General features: G+C 43.3%; 1 protein-coding gene across 1 annotated transcript in view; it reads right to left on the bottom strand.

Annotated features, from left to right (window-relative positions):
* Positions 1-25,143, bottom strand: part of LOC147747364 (interleukin-12 receptor subunit beta-2-like) — a 710,479-nt gene that overhangs the window by 41,574 nt on the left and 643,762 nt on the right. The window contains exon 15 of the mRNA XM_086936242.1: positions 16,845-16,935. Coding sequence (XP_086792368.1) covers positions 16,845-16,935 — 91 coding nt within the window. The remainder of the gene's footprint in view (positions 1-16,844; positions 16,936-25,143) is intronic.

Genomic DNA, 25,143 nt, shown 5'->3' with positions numbered 1-25,143 from the left:
CAGTGTCCCTTGGTGACATTTGGTATCGTTTTGCTGCATTGCTTTTAAAACTGCTAAATCGTATTGCCTGCTGTCTGCCTGTTTGCCGCTTGGCTTCATTTGCACTGTGACTATTTAATTGTGCTGTTTTTACTTTGTTAGCGCGTTTGCCTCTAGCGCTCCGCTGTGCTCCCCCCTCCGCCTCCATTTTGTTTATTATTGTCGTCCTCGTGAGCCCGCCCCGCCTCCCAGCTGAACCGCCCTCGCCCCTCCCCCTCCACTATCCATATATGACAGTTGTTCCCGCGTGCAGCGTTCACGCGCAGCGACCGCGCCCAATCCGCGCCGAAGGTGCGCCAAAGGTAAGCCCGTCTACGCCCGTCCGCGCCTGGACCGCGCCCAGCGCCATACCCCCTGGCCCTCGCATTGCCCAGCCCTCCCGCATTACTTACGATGCCTCCACCCTCCTAGCCCTTAACCCCGGCCGCTCCACCAACTGCGTCCAAGCCGCTCCTGGACACACCCATGGACCTTTCTCATGCTACTCCTGCAAATTCATCGGTATCGTCACCAACTCCGCTACGCTCACACCTCAGATTCCCGACCCCAACCACCTACAATGCATAATTCTCAACACCCGCTCGGTCCACAGGCACGCCATTGACCTATGGAATCTACTAGACACCATCTCTCCAGACGTCGCCTTCCTAACAGAAACATGGATGAACGCTTCCTCCGCCCCAGACATCACCATCGCCATCCCAGAAGATTATAAGATCATACGCAAGGACCGTACCGGCCACACAGGAGGAGGAATCGCTATCGTCCATAAAAAATCCATCCACATCTCAACCAGCTCAGACGTCAATCTCGCCAACTCTGAACACCTTCACTTCCAGATCCACATCGACCCCAAGACCACACTCAGAGGCACCCTCCTTTACAGGCTACCAGGACCCCGCGCACAATTCAGTGAAGACATCACGGACTTCATCACTCCACACGCGCTCCCCTCCAAAGATTACATCCTTCTGGGAGACCTCAATTTTCACCTTGAAAAGAACAACGACCGCAACACCACCACCCTCTTGGACAACCTCGCCAACCTCGGACTTAAACAACTGGTCACTTCCCCCACCCACATCGCAGGTCACACTCTCGACCCTATCTTTCACCTCCAGCAATCACGTCTCCTTCAGCCACACTACGGCTCTCGTCTGGACTGACCACAGCTGCGTTCACTTTACCTACAACAAGCCCAAACCCATCAACCACCCCCAACCAACTCTGCAAAGAAACTGGAACAAAATCACCATCGACCAGATCTCCTCATCACTCCTTCTAAACCCCCCAGCCCACTCTTCAAACCCCGACCAAGCCGCCACCAACCTCACCCTATGGTTATCCAACAGCGCCGACATCCTAGCACCACTGAAAAAACGACAAAACAAACCTGGCAGCAAGAAGGCCTCATGGTTCAACGATGATCTTAAGAAGTCCAAGAAACTCTGCCGCTCCCTTGAGAAGGCCTGGAAAAAAGACCCAACCACAAACACCAAGTACGCCTTCAAAAACGCCACTCGCATACACCACCAACTAATCCGAAAGGCCAAGAAAACCGCCTTCAAGGATCGACTAGATAACAACGCCCACAACAGCAAGGAACTTTTCAACATCGTCAAGGAATTTACCAATCCCTCGGCCAACTCCAACGACATCACCCCCTCTTAAGCCCTCTGCGACTCCCTAGCTTCATTCTTCCACAACAAAATTGCAGACATCCACAACAGCTTCGACAACCAACCCGGAGACCAACCCACCCAACCATTTGCTGAACATTCACCCCCCTTGAACATCCTTAACGACTGGAGCCCAATCTCCAATGAGGACACCATCCGCCTGATGAACTCCATCCACTCAGGATCCCCCACAGACCCATGCCCTCACCACATCTTCAACAAAGCAGACTCCATCATAGCACCGCACCTCCGAGACGTCATCGACTGCTCCTTCAACTCCGCCACCTTCCCGGAAAGCTGGAAACACGCTGAACTCAGCGCCCTTCTGAAAAAACCCACAGCGGACCCCACCGAACTCAAAAATTACCGCCCCATCTCGCTCCTTCCATTCCCAGCCAAAGTCATCGAGAAAGCTGTCAACAACCAGCTCGCCGCCTTCCTCGAAGCCAACAAATCCCTCGACTCCTCACAGTCCGGCTTCCGAGCAACACACAGCACTGAGACCGCCCTCATCGCAGCAACAGACGACATTCGAACGCTACTGGACAATGGAGACACAGTCGCCCTCATCCTCCTCGACCTCTCCGCAGTCTTCGACACAGTCTGCCATAGCACCCTTCTACAGCGCCTCAGAAACATCGGAATCCAAGGAAAAGCACTTGAATGGATCACCTCGTTCCTCACCGGAAGAACCCAGAGAGTCCGCCTTAAACCAAGTCAGAGGCCACTGAAGTCATCTGCGGTGTACCACAAGGATCTTCACTCAGCCCCACCCTCTTCAACGTATACATGAGCCCCCTCGCGGCCATCGCCCGCCAACACAACCTCAACATCATCTCCTACGCGGATGACACTCAACTGATCCTATCACTCACCAATGACCCTAGCACCGCCAAAAATAACCTACACGAAGGAATGAAAGAAGTTGCCGAATGGATGAAACACAGCCGTCTGAAACTGAACTCAGATAAAACAGAAGTCCTCATCTTAGGTACATCCCCCTCCGCATGGGACGACTCTTGGTGGCCAGAAGCCCTTGGAAAAGCACCCATCCTGACAGACCACGCACGGAACCTAGGCGTCATCCTGGATTCCTCACTTTCAATGAACAGACAAGTCAACGCCGTCTGCTCATCCTGCTTCAACATTCTGCGCATGCTCAAAAAAACATTTCGCTGGATCCCCACCGAAACTAGGAAAACGGTCACCCACGCTCTGATCACGAGCCGACTGGACTACGGAAACACCCTCTACGCAGGTACCACCGCTAAACTCCAGAAAAAACTCCAACAAATCCAAAACGCCTCAGCCAGGATCATATTAGACATCCCGCGTAAAGAACACATATCTGGCCACCTGAAAAACCTCCACTGGCTTCCCGTCAAGAAGAGGATCACTTTCCGGCTCCTAACCCACGCACACAAAGCACTCTACGAAATCGGACCTGAATGCCTCAACACACGACTGTCCTTCTACACCCCCTCCCGCCAACTACGATCTTCCAACCAAGCCCTTGCCACTGTACCTCGCATCAACAAAACCACCATGGGAGGTAGATCCTTCTCCTTCCTGGCAGCTAAAACATGGAACTCACTTCCCACTTACCTTCGCCTTACCCAGAACCACCTAGCATTCAGAAAGCAACTTAAAACGTGGATATTTGACAAGTAATCCCCCACCCCTCCCTAAGCGCCTTGGGACCCTCTGGGTATGTAGTGCGCTATATAAATTCTCTGACTTGACTTGACTTGACTAAACGGAAGCGTGGTGTGCAGAAAACATCTCAAGTGGATGAGGAAAAAACCCATCAGTCACCACTTGGATCCGCCCTTCATCATTTGGGATTTGTCCGGACCATCCATGTGAGTATGTTTTATCACAGTCAAAAGGAGACCAGGTGGTTGAGAAGTCTTCTTAGCTGTGCCAACAACAGTATGGTCTACCACTCGATAACAACTAATGAGTGGAAAAAATACAATGTGACTGGGGTGTGCAGTGCGAATAAATGTGAATAAAAAACAATAAACAGTGTGTGATAAAATTGGATAAGAGAGCACAGAACTAACTTTATTCAATGAATGCTCACTGGACCAAGATTAAAATTGTTTTGTCAAAGACAGTCAGGTTAAGTAGACTGTCTGAGGTAGAACCAGGTCGACATGTTTCAGCAATTCAGGACTCCTTTCTCCTTGCTTTCATCAGCACCATATAAACAAAACCAGTGCTACTGCACAATAGTGAAAAAATGAAGAAGTGACAACAAAGAAAGGGTGTAGGATAAACAAGTGCAAAATGTCACCTGAAGTTTCCAAAGTACGATTACAGCTAGTGTTGTTCACTGTGGATTCAGAAAGAAAAAGGAGGATTGAGTGTCAGATAAGGCTATCTACTCCATTCGAACTCATTTTAAAACTCTTGTAGTAATTAAGTCCATTATATATAGACCTACAACTTTGTCAGAATTTACTGGTGCTGACATACGCTCTCTTAACAGTACAGAATCAGTTATATTATATTTGGAAATATACCTTACATTCCAAACACATGAAAAAACAGCAAATCTTACCATAGTCTGTAAGATAGGACAACCTCACCCCACCTGGTAGTGGCTCAGGAGAAGAGTGAAGCACCGCTCTAAAAAACATGTAAAGGTCACAACATGTTTTACATAGTGTGCAAGAACCTCCATACAATTACCTTCTCTCTAATTGACTAAAGAAAAGCGAACCTATCAAACGAGTGATTAGCCCAATTATTTTAGTTCGAGACTGTTAGTTAAAAGTCATGGGTAGTAATGAAACCACTGGCGTGCCGTTTGTCAGGGAGCATAGTGAATCAGAGGGCTAACTGTTGCTAATCTATATTATCCTCGATGCAGTGGAGGAGCCCACTCTTACCTGTCCGTCAGTACTCCGTAGCCGGCGTCTGAACCGACTGGGGAGGTACCGAACGGCAGGACAGAGCTTCGTTTTCTAGCACCGTCTGATAGGCGGAAAACCACGTGGTGTCTACGGCTTAGCGATCCTATAGGTCTATAATGAGCTGGCCATACAACCGCGCTTGTCATTGGTGTTGCTCAGGTTACAAAGGTTGCTTACGCGTATGTCGTTGTTATTGCCGGAAACGCGGAAGTGTGAACAAAATCCACATATAAACGAAGTTGGTAACCAAAATCTACATGTAAAGTGTGTGTATGCTTGTAGTGTAGCCCTCATCCTTAATGTTGAGTCTCAATACTCAGAGGCACCGAAGCCTTCCAAATGGGCACTAGATGTAGTAGGGCAAAGTCCCCACGTGGTATCCAGAGTTCAGCGGTCCCATAGGTCAGTTACGAGCTCGCTACGATACCGCGTTATTCATTGGTGTTGTTGGAGATGCTAGGGTTACATTTGCATATGACATCGATGGTGCCGGGGTTGCAGAGCTGTAAACAGAGACTACGCGCAAAAAGTATATGTCTGCGCGTAGCGGAGCCTTCATAGTTGACACTCGGCAATATTTCAGGGGCATCGCCACCTATCTACAGCAGCATTGAGGGTATTAAAAAAGTGCTCATAGACTCTTGGTATGTGTGCGCTGTAAGCAAGAGAGATGTCATGGTGGCATAGTGTTGAGGTGTATATAACAGACACTCGATCCAAGTAGATGATAATCAGATCTGACCATCATATCAGGAAATGGATATGTCACGATATCATTGTCAGGGCTGAGTGCAGACAACCCTCAACGGTTCAGTTGGTAAATTACACCTACCTATCTCATATGAGTCAGTATGGATAAATACAGAAGACAAGAATACTTTAGGGTAGAGCTAATTATAATGTGGACCAAGGAATATCATCATTGAGCCCCTCACGATGTGTATTGAGCTTCAGTACCCATTTCTGTTCTTTTACCAATAGGTATTTAGCTACATCTGCAGTATGTGGAGGAATGAATGGTTGCTCTAAGACAGTCCATTGGATCTCAGTCGACAGATGTTTGGCCTCTAGAAAATGAGTGGTGAGTTTTGTTGCCTGTCTCGCACAGCGAATCGTGCTTTTATGTTCCGATATTCTTATACGGACTTTTCGCGTGGTCATCCCCACATACTTGTATCCACAGGGACATGTGATTAGATAGACAAGTCGATCACTGTTGCAATTGGTAAATTTTACTTGTTTCCAGGTTCTTGATGTTCCAATGTCTATCTCAATGGACTTGTTGGTCTGTGCGCAAGCATGACAATTGCCACAGGAATGGTGTCCCGTGACCGGGGGAAGATTCCACAATGACCCGATCGCTCTTGGTTGTTCATCAAGTGGTCTGGTGTGTACCAGCCTGTCCTTCAGGTTGGGACCTCTTTTGAACAAGAACAATGGACGTTGAAGAGTCAATCGTCCCGAATTCAGAATAGGCCAGTGTTCTCGTTCAAAAGAGGTCCCAACCTGAAGGACAGGCTGGTACACACCAGACCAATTGATGAACAACCAAGAGCGATCGGGTCATTGTGGAATCTTCCCCCGGTCACGGGACACCATCCCTGTGGCAATTGTCATGCTTGCGCACAGACCAACAAGTCCATTGAGATAGACATTGGAACATCAAGACCCTGGAAACAAGTAAAATTTACCAATTGCAACAGTGATCGACTTGTCTATCTAATCACATGTCCCTGTGATACAAGTATGTGGGGATGACCACGTGAAAAGTCCGTATAAGAATATCGGAACATAAAAGCACGATTCGTGTGCGAGACAGGCAACAAAACTCACCACTCATTTTCTAGAGGCCAAACATCTGTCTACTGAGTTCCAATGGACTGTCTTAGAGCAACCATTCATTCCTCCACATACTGCAGATGTAGCTAAATACCTATTGGTAAAAGAACAGAAATGGGTACTGAAGCTCAATACACATCGTGAGGGGCTCAATGATGATATTCCTTGGTCCACATTATAATTAGCTCTACCCTAAAGTATTCTTGTCTTCTGTATTTATCCATACTGACTCAGATGAGATAGGTAGGTGTAATTTACCAACTGAGCCGTTGAGGGTTGTCTGCACTCAGCCCTGACAATGATATTGTGACATATCCATTTCCTGATATGATGGTCAGATCTGATTATCATCTACTTGGATCGAGTGTCTGTTATATACACCTCAACACTATGCCACCATGACATCTCTCTTGCTTACAGCGCACACATACCAAGAGTCTATGAGTACTTTTTTAATACCCTCAATGCTGCTGTAGATAGGTGGCGATGCCCCTGAAATATTGCCGAGTGTCAACTATGAAGGCTCCGCTACGCGCAGACATATACTTTTTGCGCGTAGTCTCTGTTTACAGCTCTGCAACCCCGGCACCATCGATGTCATATGCAAATGTAACCCTAGCATCTCCAACAACACCAATGAATAACGCGGTATCGTAGCGAGCTCGTAACTGACCTATGGGACCGCCAAACTCTGGATACCACGTGGGGACTTTGCCCTACTACATCTAGTGCCCATTTGGAAGGCTGCGGTGCCTCTGAGTATTGAGACTCAACATTAAGGATGAGGGCTACACTACAAGCATACACACACTTTACATGTAGATTTTGGTTACCAACTTCGTTTATATGTGGATTTTGTTCACACTTCCGCGTTTCCGGCAATAACAACGACATACGCGTAAGCAACCTTTGTAACCTGAGCAACACCAATGACAAGCACGGTTGTATGGCCAGCTCATAATAGACCTATAGGATCGCCAAGCCGTAGACACCACGTGCTTTTCCGCCTATCAGACGGCGCTAGAAAACAAAGCTCTGTCCTGCCGTTCAGTACCTCCCCAGTCGGTTCAGACGCCGGCTACGGAGTACCGACGGACAGGTAAGAGTGGGCTCCTCCACTGCATCGAGGATAATATAGATTAGCAACAGTTAGCCCTCTGATTCACTATGCTCCCTGACAAACGGCACGTCAGTGGTTTCATTACTACCCATGACTTTTAACTAACAGTCTCGAACTAAAATAATTGGGCTAATCACTCGTTTGATAGGTTCGCTTTTCTTTAGTCAATTAGAGAGAAGGTAATTGTATGGAGGTTCTTGCACACTATGTAAAACATGTTGTGACCTTTACATGTTTTTAGAGCGGTGCTTCACTCTTCTCCTGAGCCACTGCCAGGTGGGGTGAGGTCGTCCTATCTTACAGACTATGGTAAGATTTGTTGTTTTTTCATGTGTTTGGAATGTAAGGTATATTTCCAAATATAATATAACTGATTCTCTACTGTTAAGAGAGCGTATGTCAGCACCAGTAAATTCTGACAAAGTTGTAGGTCTATATATAATGGACTTAATTACTACAAGAGTTTTAAAATGAGTTTGAATGGAGTAGATAGCCTTAGCTGACACTCAATCCTCCTTTTTCTTTCTGAATCCACAGTGAACAACACTAGCTGTAATCGTACTTTGGAAACTTCAGGTGACATTTTGCACTTGTTTATCCTACACCCTTTCTTTGTTGTCACTTCTTCATTTTTTCACTATTGTGCAGTAGCATTGGTTTTGTTTATATGGTCCTGATGAAAGCAAGGACAAAGGAGTCCTGAATTGCTGAAACATGTCGACCTGGTTCTACCTCAGACAGTCTACTTAACCTGACTGTCTTTGACAAAACAATTTTAATCTTGGTCCAGTGAGCATTCATTGAATAAAGTTAGTTCTGTGCTCTCTTATCCAATTGTATCACACACTGTTTATTGTTTTTCATTCACATTTATTCGCACTGCACACCCCAGTCACATTGTATTTTTTCCACTCATTAGTTGTTATCGAGTGGTAGACCATACTGTTGTTGGCACAGCTAAGAAGACTTCTCAACCACCTGGTCTCCTTTTGACTGTGATAAAACATACTCACACGGATGGTCCGGACAAATCCCAAATGATGAAGGGCGGATCCGAGTGGTGACTGATGGGTTTTTTCCTCATCCACTTGAGATGTTTTCTGCACACCACGCTTCCGTTTAGTCAGTTTAAGGGCTTTGTACCGTTGGGCTGGTGTCTGTCACCTTTGAACTCTTCTCTTTTCTAGACCCTCTGGTACTTTTGGTAGTTGTTCGGTATTTGGGGACTGTATCCAGAGCCAGGTCTTTAAATATCCCCTAGGTCCCACCCTACCGTTGTGTTTTTGTTGATTCACATACCTAACCTTTAACGAAGGTGAAAACGTACCAATAGCTTACAAATCACACTTGTACACACAAGCTGAAATGAAATTCACTTCAACAAAAAAAATTCTGACAGCGGTTCAAACTGCAGCAGCAAAAGAGAGAGCCCTCGCGCAGGGAAAATGCATGAAGGTCGTTACTCCTGTACCTGCCTTAGAGGCAGTGACAAAAGCGAGCATTCCAAATGCAAAAGCTTTACATCCGAGATGGATACAATGGGTTAATTCCCTTGCTGCAACAGACGTTGAATACGTTTTTGACCCCTACTTGAAAACTCAAGAATTTCTCCAATACAAACAAGAATGTCCTCTGCCCACTGAGATTCTGCCTCTAGTACATTACGGATGTATAATCTATACAGACCGATCAGCACAGCCGGCAATTAGGGGTAAACAAGCTTATAGTGCAGCGTGCGCGATTGTTAAAGGTTGCTGGCACAATGGTAAATTCAGACCTATGGTCACCAAACCTCAATCTCTCGGAGACTGTACAGCTCAGCGAGCTGAACTACAGGCTTTCAAGATGGCGCTGGAAAATACCGATCGCGAATTCTCCACACTCATAGTGTGCGATTCATAGTACTGCGTCCAGTCTTACAATGAATATTTGCAGAACTGGGTGCAAAACGATTTCAAAGATGCAAAAGGTGGCACAATCAAGCATAAATTGCTTTGGGAGCAAGTAGTTCAGCTGTGCAAACGGCTTCCGTAGCTGCAATCACTCGTTCAAAAACAAAAATAGATGGTGAAACAATGCTAGCTGTCAATGCCACAAGCAAAGGCAGCGGTGCAGCGTTACCTCTAAACTATCCACTCGAATATACGTACATAATTGATGCCAACTCCGTTCCTTTTGCTCGAATCCCTGGAGTGGGGGATAGGGTAATTCCCAACAGGAATCGGAGCGGTGCTTTGATTCAAGATGTACATATGGGAGAGGGTCTGATACATCAAGGGATCTCAAAATCTCTACTAGAATTAAAGGAGATGTACTGGTGGCCAGGGTTGAGTGCCCACATTTCCGAATTCGGAATTAATTGTGATGTCTGCCACAGAGATCACAGCTTAGAGCGCCACCAGATTCCTGACTACAGTGTAGCCAGCCCAGTACAGACACCACTGTTAGATAGCATTAGACTATCCACGCTCAGACGTCCCTATGGACAAAAGCGGTCTCACAACTATTAGGACAAGATTCATTTGGACGTGGCCTCAGAGCTTGGCTGACAGCAGAACCGTTATAAAAGATTTGCGAGTCTTTATCGGCACATACGCAATCGGCAGGCTACATTCTGATCAGGGTCCTGCGTTTAGCTCTCGAGCTTACAAGGAGGCCATGGCCAATCTGGGCGTTGCATTGCGGTACTCAAGTCCATTCCATCCTGAGGGAAATTCTGTAGTGGAAAGAAAAAACCGGGACATGAAGCAATCTATAACAGCTAGGGATTAGGCTCGGGTGACAGGTGGGTCAAACAACTAATAAGTGTCCAACGTAGTCTTAACAATCTGCCAAGAAATTCTCTGCGTGGAATCACTCCATATGAAACCCTTTTTGGTACTAGAGTGATAGTCGAAGATCTCGATCGTCATACTTCAGTGGTAGAACAAAAACCCTTTGTTATCAAAGACCTTTTGGCTGTTTTGCAGGACTTAAATGAAACAAGAAGAAGTATAAGCAACACATTACAGAAGCCAATGACCCCTGAAGAAAAACCACCTGTCCCAGCAAGATCTGCCTGGATTCCAAAGATTGGGGATCAAGTCAGAGAAAAAATAGCTGATAAGAAGGAATTTGGGCCTTCTTACAGAAAACCAGTACCTGTACTAGCAGTCCACGGATCAAGAACAGTGTTACTGCCTCCCATTTCTGGAAGAAAGGAGAACCGGTCTGTATCAATTGAACTGGTAAAACCACATCATGTGGCTGATAATAAGTAGTAGGCCCACTGGACTCCAAAGATGTAGCAGAAGACCAAATCTTGCCACTATTCAAGAGGTTCAAACTGAAAGACTCATCACCTTTGAAGAATCTGCAGTGAGAAAAGAAGAACTATGCAACAAAGCCATGGAACTTGTGCCTCTTGAAACCCAAATAACAGTTCGTCAAGACACTCCTGTCTACAATGATGTAGCATCTGACTATACCAATATGTCAAAGGAACAAGCAGCTCCAGCGATTTCAAATAATCCAGATGCAATACCAACAATTGACAGAACTGCCTCTGGCTATTTCATCAACTTTGATACATTTTCTGAGGATCCCAGTGAGCCCGAAACGACGCCAGCAAATAAAACCTTCAAGGAACAAATAATTGAACTTTTTCACCAACTTGCAAATACATATCTGGTTTCATCATGGGTTGAATTTTGGATTGTATTAGGTGTACTTTTTCTCCTACTATGGCTCATTCTCGTTTTAAGTTTGGGAAAGCTGATAGAGTTAGAATATAGTAAAATGGACACAGCAAGTAAGAACATCAACTTGCTCCTGAAGCCTCACAAATCATCTCATCGTGAACAAAGAAATCTGTCATCAGTGAACATCCCAGTTGTTCCTCTACCTGGTGGTATAGCATGGGACAGAACTGATTATCATATCTGTGGGACACCTTTTTGTTCCACCTCGCAGCACTGCATTCTTTGATTGCATTTGCCGCAATATATTTAATTCTTCACTGTTTTTTCTTAGTGCTTTTGCTTTTAATCCTCAATCTTTTCCACATTCATCCTTCTTTCCAACCTCAAACCAGGAAACGCAATTTTCCAAAATGTTCTCATGTTAATGTTGGGCCATCCGAACCTCTTGACAAAAACACGTACTGATGCCAAAATCCATTTAAAAAGCAGTTTATTTAAACCCAATGCATTTCAAGCCTCTTGGGGCCTTTCGTCAGGGGTAACTGAAAGTACAAAATAAGTCCATTAAGATTCCATCCACCCGTTTAAAACCACAATATCATGTACTTCAATAATTATTATCAAGGTTAACATTATGTAATTGTGTTAAAAATAAGCTTCAAACAAGTTACACACGAGAATTCATTCTAACATAAACCCGAGTTAACACATTGCTGCCTTCATGAGTTGCTCTCCCTGTGTTTATGGAACCAACTGTTTGCTCTCTTAATCATTAACTGTGCATCTTTAAATATAACATTTTCACTGGTTCCCGTTATAAAACCCTTTTTAAACATTTCCTGGCTTACCTGCTGTTGTTAAAACAGCGTGCTCACTCCAGCTCAGAACAAAATAATAATCTCTCTTGCATCCTCTCGGTTTAAAAGCGTGGCTTTCACTCCTCCCTCCTTGAATTCCCCACTTAGTGCAACTCTAATTATCACCTGTGGAATACTAAACCTCGCCCATTCCCAACTGATTACTCACATTCCCATAGTGCACCATAAATCTAAACGAACTTAAACACTGGAATATTTTTCTGTGCACAATGATGAATCATGATTACATAACATTATTTGGCACTACTATGACATTGCAATTATCATGAAGTACTTTCGAGTCTTCTTTAAAAATTAAAGTGTGCTTTTTAAATGAAAGATTTTCCGCCTGGCTTGAAGGTGGTGACATGCATTTTTTCCAAAAGTTCACTGTTTTGTTCGGGTGCTGTTTACCCCGGGGGCTACATTTTGTAAAACATCTCAGGAAAAAATGCATGTGACCACCTTCAAGCCAGGCGGAAAATCTTTCATTTAAAAAGCACACTTTAATTTTTAAAGAAGACTCGAAAGACTTCTTACAAGGACCTCGTAAACTATGTCATAAACGTTTCATATACACCGGTATTTACTCTGCTTAGAATGAAGCATGGAAAGTCACACAAATGGAAACTGCAGAACAAATACGAGAAATTGATCGTATTAATTTAGAGAAAGCTCTGTAGTTGACAATGGTTTAACAACTCTGTCATCCAGAATGTATTCTTTGGACAGCATTGTATCCTCTGCCATAGACATAATGGAACAGGACTTGCTCATGTTACAACATGGACAGTCTCAATTGCGTTCTATAATGCTGCTAGGCTGGACATTCGTTCATGCTATGTGCCTTGGCGTCTGATCAACACCACGTCACTGTTTACTGGATTTAACCTGACAGATAAACAAATCTCTTTGGCACAGAGGGGAGCAAACTATACGGTGCTGAGCATAGAAAAACTGGAGAGATTACCATTAACCGTTTCTGAGAAACCAGACGTTGAATGGATAATACATGGCACCATCACGATACCAGTTACGATTTTTCAGTTTCAGTATTGCTTAAAACACATACCAGCAGGCCTGTATGAAAGGTTGGGTAAAGAGTACATAAAGTCGACCTAGGATTTACCGTACACACATAAATGTTGGAGTGGAGAAAAGGAGGTATTTCTTAGTGGTAAAAATTGCAAAACCACATTGAGCAGTACACTTCTATGTCAGGGCATTAATTTGCATGGAGCCTGCGATGGTTCTTCAAACAACTTATCATGCCACCTGCAGGGTTCCCCGGCAGCGGTGATAGATCCAATTTTTAGGCAGTTTTCCAATGGGAGCTACATAATGTTGAATGATCACAGCTGTTGTGGAATGATGCCAGGAATAGCCTATCTCGTTAGTGTATCAGCCAGGTTCACTTGTTGTATGCAAGTATTGTTTCCTAAAACTAAGACAGACGGGGAGTCGCCGTTATGGCCTTCACTGAACATCTCTTCTATACGAATTGATACTTTAAGCAGAATGAAATCCATTCTTTTACAAAAAACTGTGCCACTGATCTCGTCCAAAGAGACGTATGATCTGCAAGTTGCAAGGTCCTCTGCAGAGATACATGCCCTGTTATCAACAAACTGCGCATTAGGTCGTATCTTAAACATGTCTGATACCAGTGGTATTGTACGATTTTTTCTGGACTGTTAGCACTCTTTGAAGCAGTCCTAGGCATTTTTCCAAACTTCGTGCACTCTGTGTTCGGCGGCCTGCCTCTCATTTTGGGACTTGTAGCAGGGATACTATTCTTATTCCTTCTGCTTCGATATGGTAAGTCCAGTCACCAGCGATACCCAGATTACCAAGGAGAACACTCTTCTGGCAATGCAGTATCGTGAACGCATAACACAGATTCTTGGCTTGGCTCGTTTGAGAGATCTGAATACTACATGGTACTTATCATTCAGAACAATCTGGCAAGATTGCATCTTACCTGTTCTACGATGCCTGCATTGTGGAGAGGAATGCGTAGTGGATATCTGTCTGACACTGCCATCAGCACTGCCAACGGATGTTGATGCTTTGCTTGGTTCGGTAACGGCTCATGCATTGTGTTGGCCCCAACGGCTACCAATCCTGATGACGGCATTCATTGAGGTCTCACCGGCAATTCCAGCTGAGGGTGAGATACGTGGACCAACAGGCACACAGGTACCATCTACTGCGAAGATTGCTAATGCGACTGACGCTGACGGCGATGCTTCTCATCCGTGTACTATTGATCTACTTGATGAAATGGTTCAATTTTCACCTACTGTGGTAGACAACTTCTTTGCCAGCCTAGAAGATTTAATGTTTTCTCCTGACACCGAGAATAATTTTTTTAATTAGCACACAGCGTTCTATGAACTCTGATTCGACCTTCACTTTTCGAAACAAACACTTCTAGCTTTGGAACTCTAATTTTATTCGATTTGAATTTGACTTTTTCCAGATTTTTTTTTCTTCTTTTTGGCACAAAGCAATCTGCTTAAAGTAGAACTATTCTTAGAGAACAAGAATTCTTTGAATACTTCCTAGAAACAATATTGACCTTATCAGCAAACCAATTCAGTTTATATACTCTGCTATGGGTTGATCTCGACTTTTCTTCTGTAACTAAGAGCCATTTCATAAATGTAATTTTGTGATTCATTCGGTTAGCATTGCCAATATCATATTATATGCTTACAATGAAATCATTGCTTTTAAATGCGTACTGTAAAAATGCTCCTTTTATGTGTCCAACCATTTTCAAATGCATTTTGTGTATTTTTTGGGTGGGGTGTAAACACATGCTTTAGATATGTTATAGTGCTTACAATTTAGTAATGTCAAACATAATAAAGTGGAATGGGTGTTGTATAGCATTTTAGGAGCCTAGTGTAATTTTCCCGATTCATGCCCTTATATAGGTAGAAATCACCATGTCCTTATATAGGTATAGAAATCATAACCATATTTAGACATAGCTCATGCAGTCCAAATACGGCATGGCTACTTCCACTAGTTCCGAAAATCCACAACGATATCTTGGAAAACTCGGCTTCAGCAGTTAAGGACTTCCCCTTGCTTGAATATTGATTTGTCCAAGAACTCATGGAGTTTTCAAAGAACTGAGACTCTTGCCCGTCGCATCCTGCTGCAGCAAGTGCCGAAGGAAGCCGACCCTCCAGCAGACGCAGGGTGTTGGGAAATTGAGTCCTGAGACAGGGAGATAACAGACCTCCTTCATTCTAAACGAAGGTACGGAGCCGATTAGACCCTAAGAGAAATCGTGGATAGATTCTTGGCAAAAAGAATACTAAACTTTTGCTACACCACACTGTCTTCTTCCCTCGTACTAGACTTAGATTAGGTACATCGGGGTAGGCGTATTTTAGAAGCACCAGTTGAGTACTTTTAGTCTTTATTAATTAATGTATGTATTTTATGGCTTAGAAACCATACCATGCTTTTACAGTATTATTTTATAATACTCTTCTTGCTGTACACATTATACCAGTATTACGATTGTAGCTGTTAACTTCTTCTGCATGAGAAAGAAGATTGTTCAATAAATACTTTTATTTAAAACGCCCGTCTCTCTATTTCTCTGCACCTCCGGTGAAACGAAGCATGCACGATTGGCTCAGTGAAATATCTATCTATTGTTTCCACGACTCTGAAGACCAGTTTTATCTTGGGGAAACAAAGTTGTCATGTTTATGCGGTTGTCAGAAACTAATCCCTTCTTGAACATTCGAGAAAGTTTCTGAGCTAGCTGGCACTCACAATTAAGTTTAATATATTTGATAGAGACCTAGTAGACACAAGTCCTACGTCATATCTATAGGATATATTATTCCAATGCGCAGAGTCTATTGGGAATATAGGAACTACACTACAATTGCATGTCCAACAACTGCAGATAGTGCAATATGAAATGCTGAAACTGGCTCAGCCAATCAAAATGCTTCCAATGCTGATATGGCCTGTTGTTTTCCAGCATTCTTAGCTCATTAGGAGGGACACCAATCAGAGTGAAACAGTGGGTTTGTTAATTTGCCTTTGTTGGCTACTGTTAGACACATGGGTGCTACTAGTCTTATTAGAGTATTGACTTCAAAGTCTGTTAATCATGGTGTCTACTATGCATAGACTAACTCCATACCTATGTAGGATAATACATGAGCTGCAGACATTAGTGCCCTGGAATTATGGGTGTTGCTGCTGTGTGTTTCTAATGTGTGCTTTCTGCAGCTCATGCACCAACTTGTAGAGTGACTGATTCAGTGTGTGCACTACAGACAATGCAATTGTGTTTCCAATGTTCCTTTTGTACCTTTGCACTTCTGCAGAAGGTTACAATATGATCCAAAATGTTTTGAATCTATGCCATGTGCTTTGAAGAAAACATTGTAATGTTAGACACAGGAAGAAGCTCTGTCAGTGGTATCCCTCCAATCCGCCATCTTCACAAGACGGCATTAAGAATCTAGAATTTGCTCTCCTGTAATGCATTGGGATATATCATTTCTTTCATGAAGTCTGCTCTGTGTTTAGAGCTTTATGAGGCTTCACAATAAATCCCACACGTATTTATCTTCACTTACTATTGGAAAAATGTGAGCTGCTAAGATCAGTGAATTACACCCTATGTATCACTTAGTACGTGACCTCATCCATGTAGCACAAAGTACCTGTATTGATTTGATTGCAGCACTGTTCTCTGGCTTAGGAACATTTTCATGCAGCCATATTGGTATCCAAGACATCAAAACAGTTTTCATGCTGCAAAAATCAACGGCAATTGCATTACTTATATGTACCAAATACATTGAAATGTAATAAACCATCACAAATGTTAGGACAGGACAGGATGCTCAGTGACTATCTGTTCAATAAGCAAAATCAGATACAGAAGAAAGTCCTTGGCCGATGGACACTTGATATACTTGTATACTGGAGAACTGTCTGACAAAATTACCTGATAAAATTAATTTTGACCTGTGAAGTTGACATAAATGTACAGTACTGTTTTGTGTTTTATTTTTTATAATGGAGATATGCCATTGGTTTAAGTTTTTGGGATAATTCCAACAATTATGCATTGGCAAAATGCATGGTTTTGAGCCATCTAAAAGCTTTGTTTCTCCTTGAAAATTTCGGAACAATATTAAGCTATTAAGCAGTTCTAAAACAAATTATGGAGGTTTAATGAGTGTGTCTGCAGCTGCCACATAATTTAGAAACTGAGCCTTTACTTGTTCTCTGGAAAGACACAATCTCTGTGATAGGCGAGCACTCTTCAGCCCTTCTATTCCTTACCTGCTGTTTGATGAAACTAATAGTTCTGACAACCTCCCCAACAGCAGTGAGTCCAGGACAGTATAATTCCATTTTTCCGTAATGTGACCTGAGACCTAATTGGTCCTTGGAGCCTGTCTAGAGGAATTCTACTTTAGTCCCAAAACATATAAATCATAAGGCGAAAGGAATAATCAGATCAACTATAGGCCCATCAGCCTTATAGACTGTATCCAGAAAGTATTTTGCTGTACCCTTTTGGTGAGGATCCAAGATTGAATGGCTGAGAATGACATACTGTCTGCCTACAAGCTGGATTCCGACAGAGAACAGGAACAATCAATCAAGTTTTTAGATTCATCCTCCTTTACTGGAAGGTGGTGGTATTGGGTAAGGTGAGCTTATATGTAAGCTTTTATATACTTGAAGTCAGCATTCAACCTTGTGCCCCGAAATAAGCTCTGGCTGGCATTGAAGGAAATGGGGATGCCCCTGGAAATGTTGCCATTTTCAGGGGCAAATGTTTGCCTCCATGAGGACAACCATGCCAGGGTGCGGTGGGGTGACCAGGGCCAAGTCACTGATCCCATTAATATCAACAGGGGGGCAGTCAAGGTTGTTTTTTGGCCCCTATGCTATTTTCCCTACATATGAACCAAGTTGTTAACTTCTAGCCAGCACCCCAGTGGATGCCACATCTTAAGGTAATGAGGAGATTGCAAAACTTCTTTTTGCTGATGATACACTCCCTGTCTCCAAAGCATCTAGGGGGCTCCAAACTTTATTAAATCAATTTAAGGCTGTTTGTGATGAAAGAGGCCTAAAAATAAATACTACTAAAACAATACTCATAATGCTAAACCGGCGTAAATCATTCAAAGGATGTCTTACCCTAAATAACATTGCCCTAGAGAGTGTGAGTAATTTTGAATATTTAGCCATTAAACTGGCAGAAGGTATGTCCTAGAAGCAACATCTAACCTAGGACAACCTAAAGTTTAAGCAGATAGTTGTGGCACTCAGGAAGGAACACTTGCTCGCACACTAACAGCCCTAGAGATCTACAAAAGCAAGGCTGTAAGCTGTGCCCTCTACAAGGCTGAGCTGTGGGCCTTTGAGAAAGTGGTTGATCTTACAGTGACAGATCATAAATTCCTTAAGAACTTAGTATCACTTCAATCAAGCACACCACTTCTCCCTCTCAAACTGGACATGGGTATCAAATCTGTAAACGATTTAGCAAAACTCCGTCCGCTTCTCTTCTGGTCGAGGTTGATTTCGACCCCAGAATTGTCTTCATATGCCTCAGCTCTCGATGGAGTTTGCACCCTGAATACACTCAAGAAGATAGGTTGGATTAGGACCATCAAAAACCTACTTGACAGTATCGGGGTATAGGTGGGTAGCACAATTTGCCTAGAATTACCCACAAAAAAGTAATTGAATTCCATGTACTGGGACTGGGTAGCCGAGAATTAAATTAGGCCCAGTAAACTGGGCAGATTAACGGAGGAATTTTTAGATTTTAAACGTTTGCATTCCTTAGAAGGCTACCTCGACCTTATTCAGCTTCTGGCAGATAGAAAACTTTACATCCAATTTAAACATGGTTCACTCCCCCTGAATTAATTTACAAACTTATGGTCATGTGATGCAGTCCGGAACAAGGGCTATCCCAGTTGCCCTGCTCCGATTAACTCTATAGGCCACGTCTTTTTTGGTTGCCAAGCATACTGTAGCCCTAGAAGAAACTGGCTTATTCCTATCTGTAAATGGCTGCAAACCAGTAAACATGGCGTAGCTTTAAGCATTTTGAAATCTGATGTAAGACCCCTATTTTTTTGTGCAATTGCAAAGTTTTTGGGCCACATGTGGGGAATCAGAAGGAAGACTCAAAAATTAAATCTGTTATCCCTTCCATCAGCCAAGCATGAACTTCTTCAGGCTCTGTCAGTGATGAAACCTATTCCAGTATTCATGAAGAGGAGACATTGCGTGATCTTTATAGTTCTGAAGGTTAGGTCCCCAGTGGTGAATGATGTTTTACCCCACTAATCAAATGGTACACTTTAATTGGCACAGATTTTAGATGGTTGCATTTTAGTATTAAGTTATATGTATCGATCAGATATTATTCTTTTTAAATGAAATCAAGGAACTTTTTTTACGTGTAATCTTTATTAATCTGTATGTATGCACTTGGCATTTTTATGACTGACTGACAGACTGATACAAATCATAGATAACAGGCTTCCTTGAGGAATTGACAAAATACATTACAAAAACATATTTCTCAACAATGTCTTGATCATTTGTTATAACACAAATATCTTCTGGCACTGCCCACCTAAAAAATTCCAGAAAAGCATATCAAAACATTCTGAAACAAATGAGTTTTAAAAAGAAAAAAATATTTTGTCAATTAGTGTAATGAACTCATTAGCATTAACAATGTAATCTTAAATATAAAAACAGTCACAAGTAATGAACCTTTTTTACAGCAATAATTTATTTTTGCTACATATATCTTTATTAAAAAATGTAAATAGTTGGTGTGACAACACAGCTCTATCAGACTGCATTGCACTGCATTTACAGAAGACACCATTTCCAACTTTTTGGAAGTTGTTTGTGTGGAGAAATTTCATCACCAATCCTGGGTTCAGTCCCATTTCCTGCAGGACAGCAAAAAAGTCTAGATTTGTTCACTGCATCAAAAGCAGCACTTAAAGCATAACATGGCAAGATATAAATGGTGCATCTTCACAAAGAAATATTTCATCATTATTCTTTAAACAAATGTTATATTCTATGGTCTCAATCCCCTTCCGAAATCCGGCTTGGGCAGGAAAAAGAAGGCATCATCTTAATCCAAAATTGCATACTGACCAAGGCTAACTTATCAACGATCTTTCCCATTGACTCAAAGGTAACATTTAGTGCCTATTGGTAGGCACACTCTTACTGTTGTTTTCTGAATTGGAAGTATCTCTGTGGAATCCCACCAATGTAGATATGCTTGTTTTGTCTGAACTGAAAGGTTGGAACATGATCGTTTTTTGGTGCCTTGAACTGCCTCAGTGTGAACAGAGTATCAAACAGCTCCTTCCCTGTAAAAAGTGAGCTAGCTACTCTGTTGTACAAGTTAACTCTATTGAGGCTGCAATGAGATGCTGAGTTGGTTTGGGTTGTGCCACCCGATATTCAACGCTCCCTCTTTAGCCAACAATATATAAAGTGGTTTCTCTCTAAATGACTCGAAGAATAAAGCGTTTTGAATGAAAGTATTTCTTTTGGTACCTCCAGAGCAGGTGAGGGTCTTTCAGGTTGGTACATCCTGTATGAAATCCTGTTTTCCTTAGATGAATGCAGCCTTTTTCTACTTCATTTATTTTAACTTAAGCTGTACAGGTCTGTGGTATTAACTTGTTGTCTTTGAGGTCTGATCATTTAGCAAAGTTGAAATCATCGGTTTCAATTCTGACCGGCTGATTATGAATCAGCCAGTCGGAACTGAAACTGGCTGGTCTTTCCGGCTGGCTTCTGACGGGCTCAGGGAGCCTGTCGGCTAGTCGGAGGCCAGCCCATGGTCCCAAAGGGCAGCTTTTCTGCCCTTGGGATTACGATACTGAGTCTCCGGCATGCTTTCCATGCTGGGCTTTCCAACATGTAAAGCCTGTCGGACTGCATATATGGGGCCCCTATTAGGACACCTTTCCTTAGAGGCCTCTGGCTGGTGGCCGAGCGAGCACCTGTGGTGCCCCCATGTTAATCCCTGGTTCGATAGGGAAACACATGCTCCCATAGGGAAATGGCGTAATTCGGCGGAACAGTGTTGAGTCGCATCCTAATCAGGCAGTCGGGACAGCTGCCCAGAAGTCGGTCAGTCCCGTTTCTGGGACATCGTAATAGGTCCCTCAGTGTTGCCTGAGAGATAGGAAGATTATAATCTGACCAGCTTTCATTTTCTTTCTACTGATCTGAGCTTCATTAAGATCTGATGCAATTGTTCAACAATTTCAGTACATTTTTGGGATGATCTGGAGGGCTGGAGATTTCATTTCTTGGAGAAAATGTCAGCGGCACCGTACTGTCATTCAGGAAGAGCAGAATGAATTAATCCAAATAGAGATATTCTAAATTCACAGGTCTATTGTTTGAGTTATTCTTCAGGAGATGGAGGGGTTTGGGATTTGGGGGGACTTGCAATACAAGAAACTGAGAACCATGAAAATACTAAAGTCGTGGATTACTAAAAATCCGTGAACATATTTATTAATTTAGAAAATATGAATACAATGTCTATTAAATTTTTCTCTCTCTACACTGAGTATGTAGACAGGTTTATCGAAATGCAGGCATGGACAGCTCTGAGGTTTTATAATGGTAATGGTGGAAATTTGCCATTTCTGCAGGATCACTGCAGATGTTTGTCTTCTGTAACTTAACCTGATGTTGTTGGCATTAGGGCTCGTTGCACTTTCCCCTGCCAAGCAGTAGTAAATTGTGTGTGTGCTCTTTCCTTTCCACATGGTAAAGTTGGCCTCCACCTGATTGGCACATTTAATTTACTTAAAAGTCCCTATCTGTACCAAGGGCCTGTAAATTAAATGCTACTAGTGGGCTGAAACATTGGTTGGGTCACCTACTAAAGTAACTCCCTAAAATAGCCTGTAGGGCTAACTGGCATTTTGATCTGGAAAAACAAACATGTTAAGTACACATCTAGCCAGGAGACAATACCCACCACGCACCATAACCAATGCTAAAAAATGAGCCTGCAACACCCACAGGTTAACCCTTTTGGAAACACACACCAAACCTGAAACTGACCTCATTACATGTGTTACTACTTACACATCTGATTCAAACATGTTAAAAAGGGTCATCAACAAACATTGGAGAATACTTCAGATGGGAGAACTTTGCTTGAGAAAACCAAGGTTTGCGTTCCAACGCACTTCCAACATCAAAGATCTACTCATTAATACCAGACCTAAAAAGATGACGACAACTACCCCCAACACGCTATGAAGTCTTCCACCTGTGACAGGACGCTACACATGTGGATAATGTGTAGTCTGCCCTCTGACACGAGCTACCAAGACTATTCCACTAACCAGTAATTGGACATGGACCCAAAACAAGCACACCAACTGCAACACATGTAACTGCATCTACCATAGGGATGACTACCCATCCTGTGAAAACTAGAATCACTGAACACAGGAGTAACTTTCGTTGTAAAAAGACTAACACAAGGATGTGTGCACACTATGTCGGACACAATCACAATCCGAATGACTTACAATGGACCGTCCTTCAAGCCTTTCCAAACATTACAAAGGAAGCTTTATTTAGGAAAGAATAATGTTGGGTTTTTAAACTGGGAGAACACACCAGGGGACTCAATGATGACATCCCATGAGCCGAACTGAACCACTAGGTATCATAACATCCACTTCCCTTTCCGTACTGACCCCTCTTGTTTCTTTCCCATCCTGATAGCCAGATATGCAGTGGTGTAAGACCATTAACAGCATCCTTGTAACGGCTCCTTGGCACCCATACACCTTGGTTTACTAGAGGAACCACACCCGTACTCTCATTGCCGCAGACACACGTCACACCTACCCTTTTAGAGCAAACCTGCAAATTAGCGCCTAACACCCACCATCATAAAATTGCCTTGCTTTACTCTTGCAACTAGCTCTCAATTTCCTGCCACAGCAGGCAGTATCGACACAGTTAGCGATTTGCTATTTCTTATATAGCACCTTACACCCACCACCGTAATTTGTCGAGCTTCACCCTTGGCATCTAGCACGAACTAACATGCTAGCATGACAAAAAAAAACCATTCGATCTGGTTGTCCTTAATAAAGTTTATTCAAACACTCCCGAGATGGCTGCGGTATTTACCCACCAGCGGACGCACGCTACAAACACTGCTCTAAAAAGCAGGTACCCGGAAGCAACTACTACAAGGCCCTGAGCTAAGGGTAGGACGAACACAAGTCGGCTACCTACACTTCTCCATGAGCAACGACATGCTCCGCCTTCCCCATCAGCCTTAGGCTTCCTATCTAGGGGTGAGTGTGTTACTGCTACTTTTATTTCCCAATTGCAGGCATTACAGACGGTTTCCGGCCCTTATTGCATGCTTAGTTCCAGGCACTATAGACCGTTGCAACACCTATCTTTCGTGCATTACTGCTATGACTTTGATCCATCTGTCACTTCTCCGTAAACGATGACTGAATTCTAACCACCTTTGTGCCAAGCGACCATCGACACACTCAGCCGCTTCACACTGGCACCTGGCGCTTACCCATTTCGAGCGCGTTCACCAGCTACACCTTTTATTCTGCTTTAATACCAATGCACCTCTATCTCTTTTCCGGTCTCTCAAGGCATATAATAAGGAATAAATATTTTCCAGGAATCTGAGCACGATCGCCCTCAACAGAGGTGCTGCCGCCCCCACCCACCCCCCAGGGGCCTTTCTTTTATCAACTGGGTTAAGCCTGCAGCACCAAGGCTTTTGACCTAACAGCAATTTGGCTACGGCATGGACTGATTTTCAACAGTATTACGCAGCTCACTCACATATTTGATAATTAAATCAACCACTGCTAGCCTAATGACCAATATCATTGGCTAACCATTTGTCGCATAAGTGCAATTAACTGTATTCGCCATTTTCAGTCAAGTACACTGTTTGTATTGTCGCTTGAGAGCCTTGCCACACTCCTTGTTTTTGTTTTTTATTATCCTATGTTGTCCCTTTTCCTCCCTCTCTCCTCTTCTCCCCTTCTCCAATAAGTCTACAGTATTCCCCAGTACAAGTCTACTAGGGTACTCCCTACCACATCTGGTAATTAGCCAAATAATCATAATACCAGACTGTAGTGTACCATTCACATTTAGTTATTCCGGTCCTGAAAAAGTGCCACCTGACCCATTAGGGGCAATCGAGGTACGAAACATGTTGACCAATGTCACCTTGGTAGCCCTTTAGGAACATTATATTCACACAAGGACACCCTCACCATTTTTAAACAGGCTTGAGCTACCTAAACTATTAAACTTTACACAAGTAGGACTGCTCCGACCTATTTTATTTCACTTCCCTGTGCACTACCCAGCCCTCACACCGGCACGCACCCAACGGCTTCTTCAAAAAGATCTCTGATAAAGAGCCACGTTTACGGGAGCCTGTCAGGCAATGCAGCGCCGGCCCGACGAGGAGCAAAAGCCCTATGATGAAGCATGACATCCTCCGGGGTGTGTGAGGGCATCACAAAGAAAGACCTCCCTGTCCCCTTATGCCCAGACAGGAACAGCACACCCCTCTAATAAACAAAACAAACATGTTGCCAGGCCTAAACATTCCTTTTTAATATGTATAGATCACTCCTTTGATAGGTCCGAACTGCTGATATCGCTGGGTGCATGGTATTTTGAAAGTAGAACATGCGTACTTAAGATTTTTATGCCATGGCAGTGATAACACCCAAAGTCCTTTTTCACTGTGACACGGCCAGCCTTTCATAGACTAACTCTAGTTTGCCTTATAACATTCAATAGGTGATAAATTCAGTATGGGACGAGCTAGAGAAAAATTCCTTCCACTCATTGTATTTTCAATTTAAAATCTTCTTGAATAGTAAATTTGAATTTTACATTACT

Source organism: Lissotriton vulgaris, chromosome 1_1 (assembly GCF_964263255.1).
Source record: "Lissotriton vulgaris chromosome 1_1, aLisVul1.2, whole genome shotgun sequence".
Lineage (NCBI taxonomy): Eukaryota > Metazoa > Chordata > Amphibia > Caudata > Salamandridae > Lissotriton > Lissotriton vulgaris.
The sequence above is the reverse complement of the archived record's forward strand: the minus strand, read 5'-3'. Positions and strand labels throughout refer to the sequence as shown.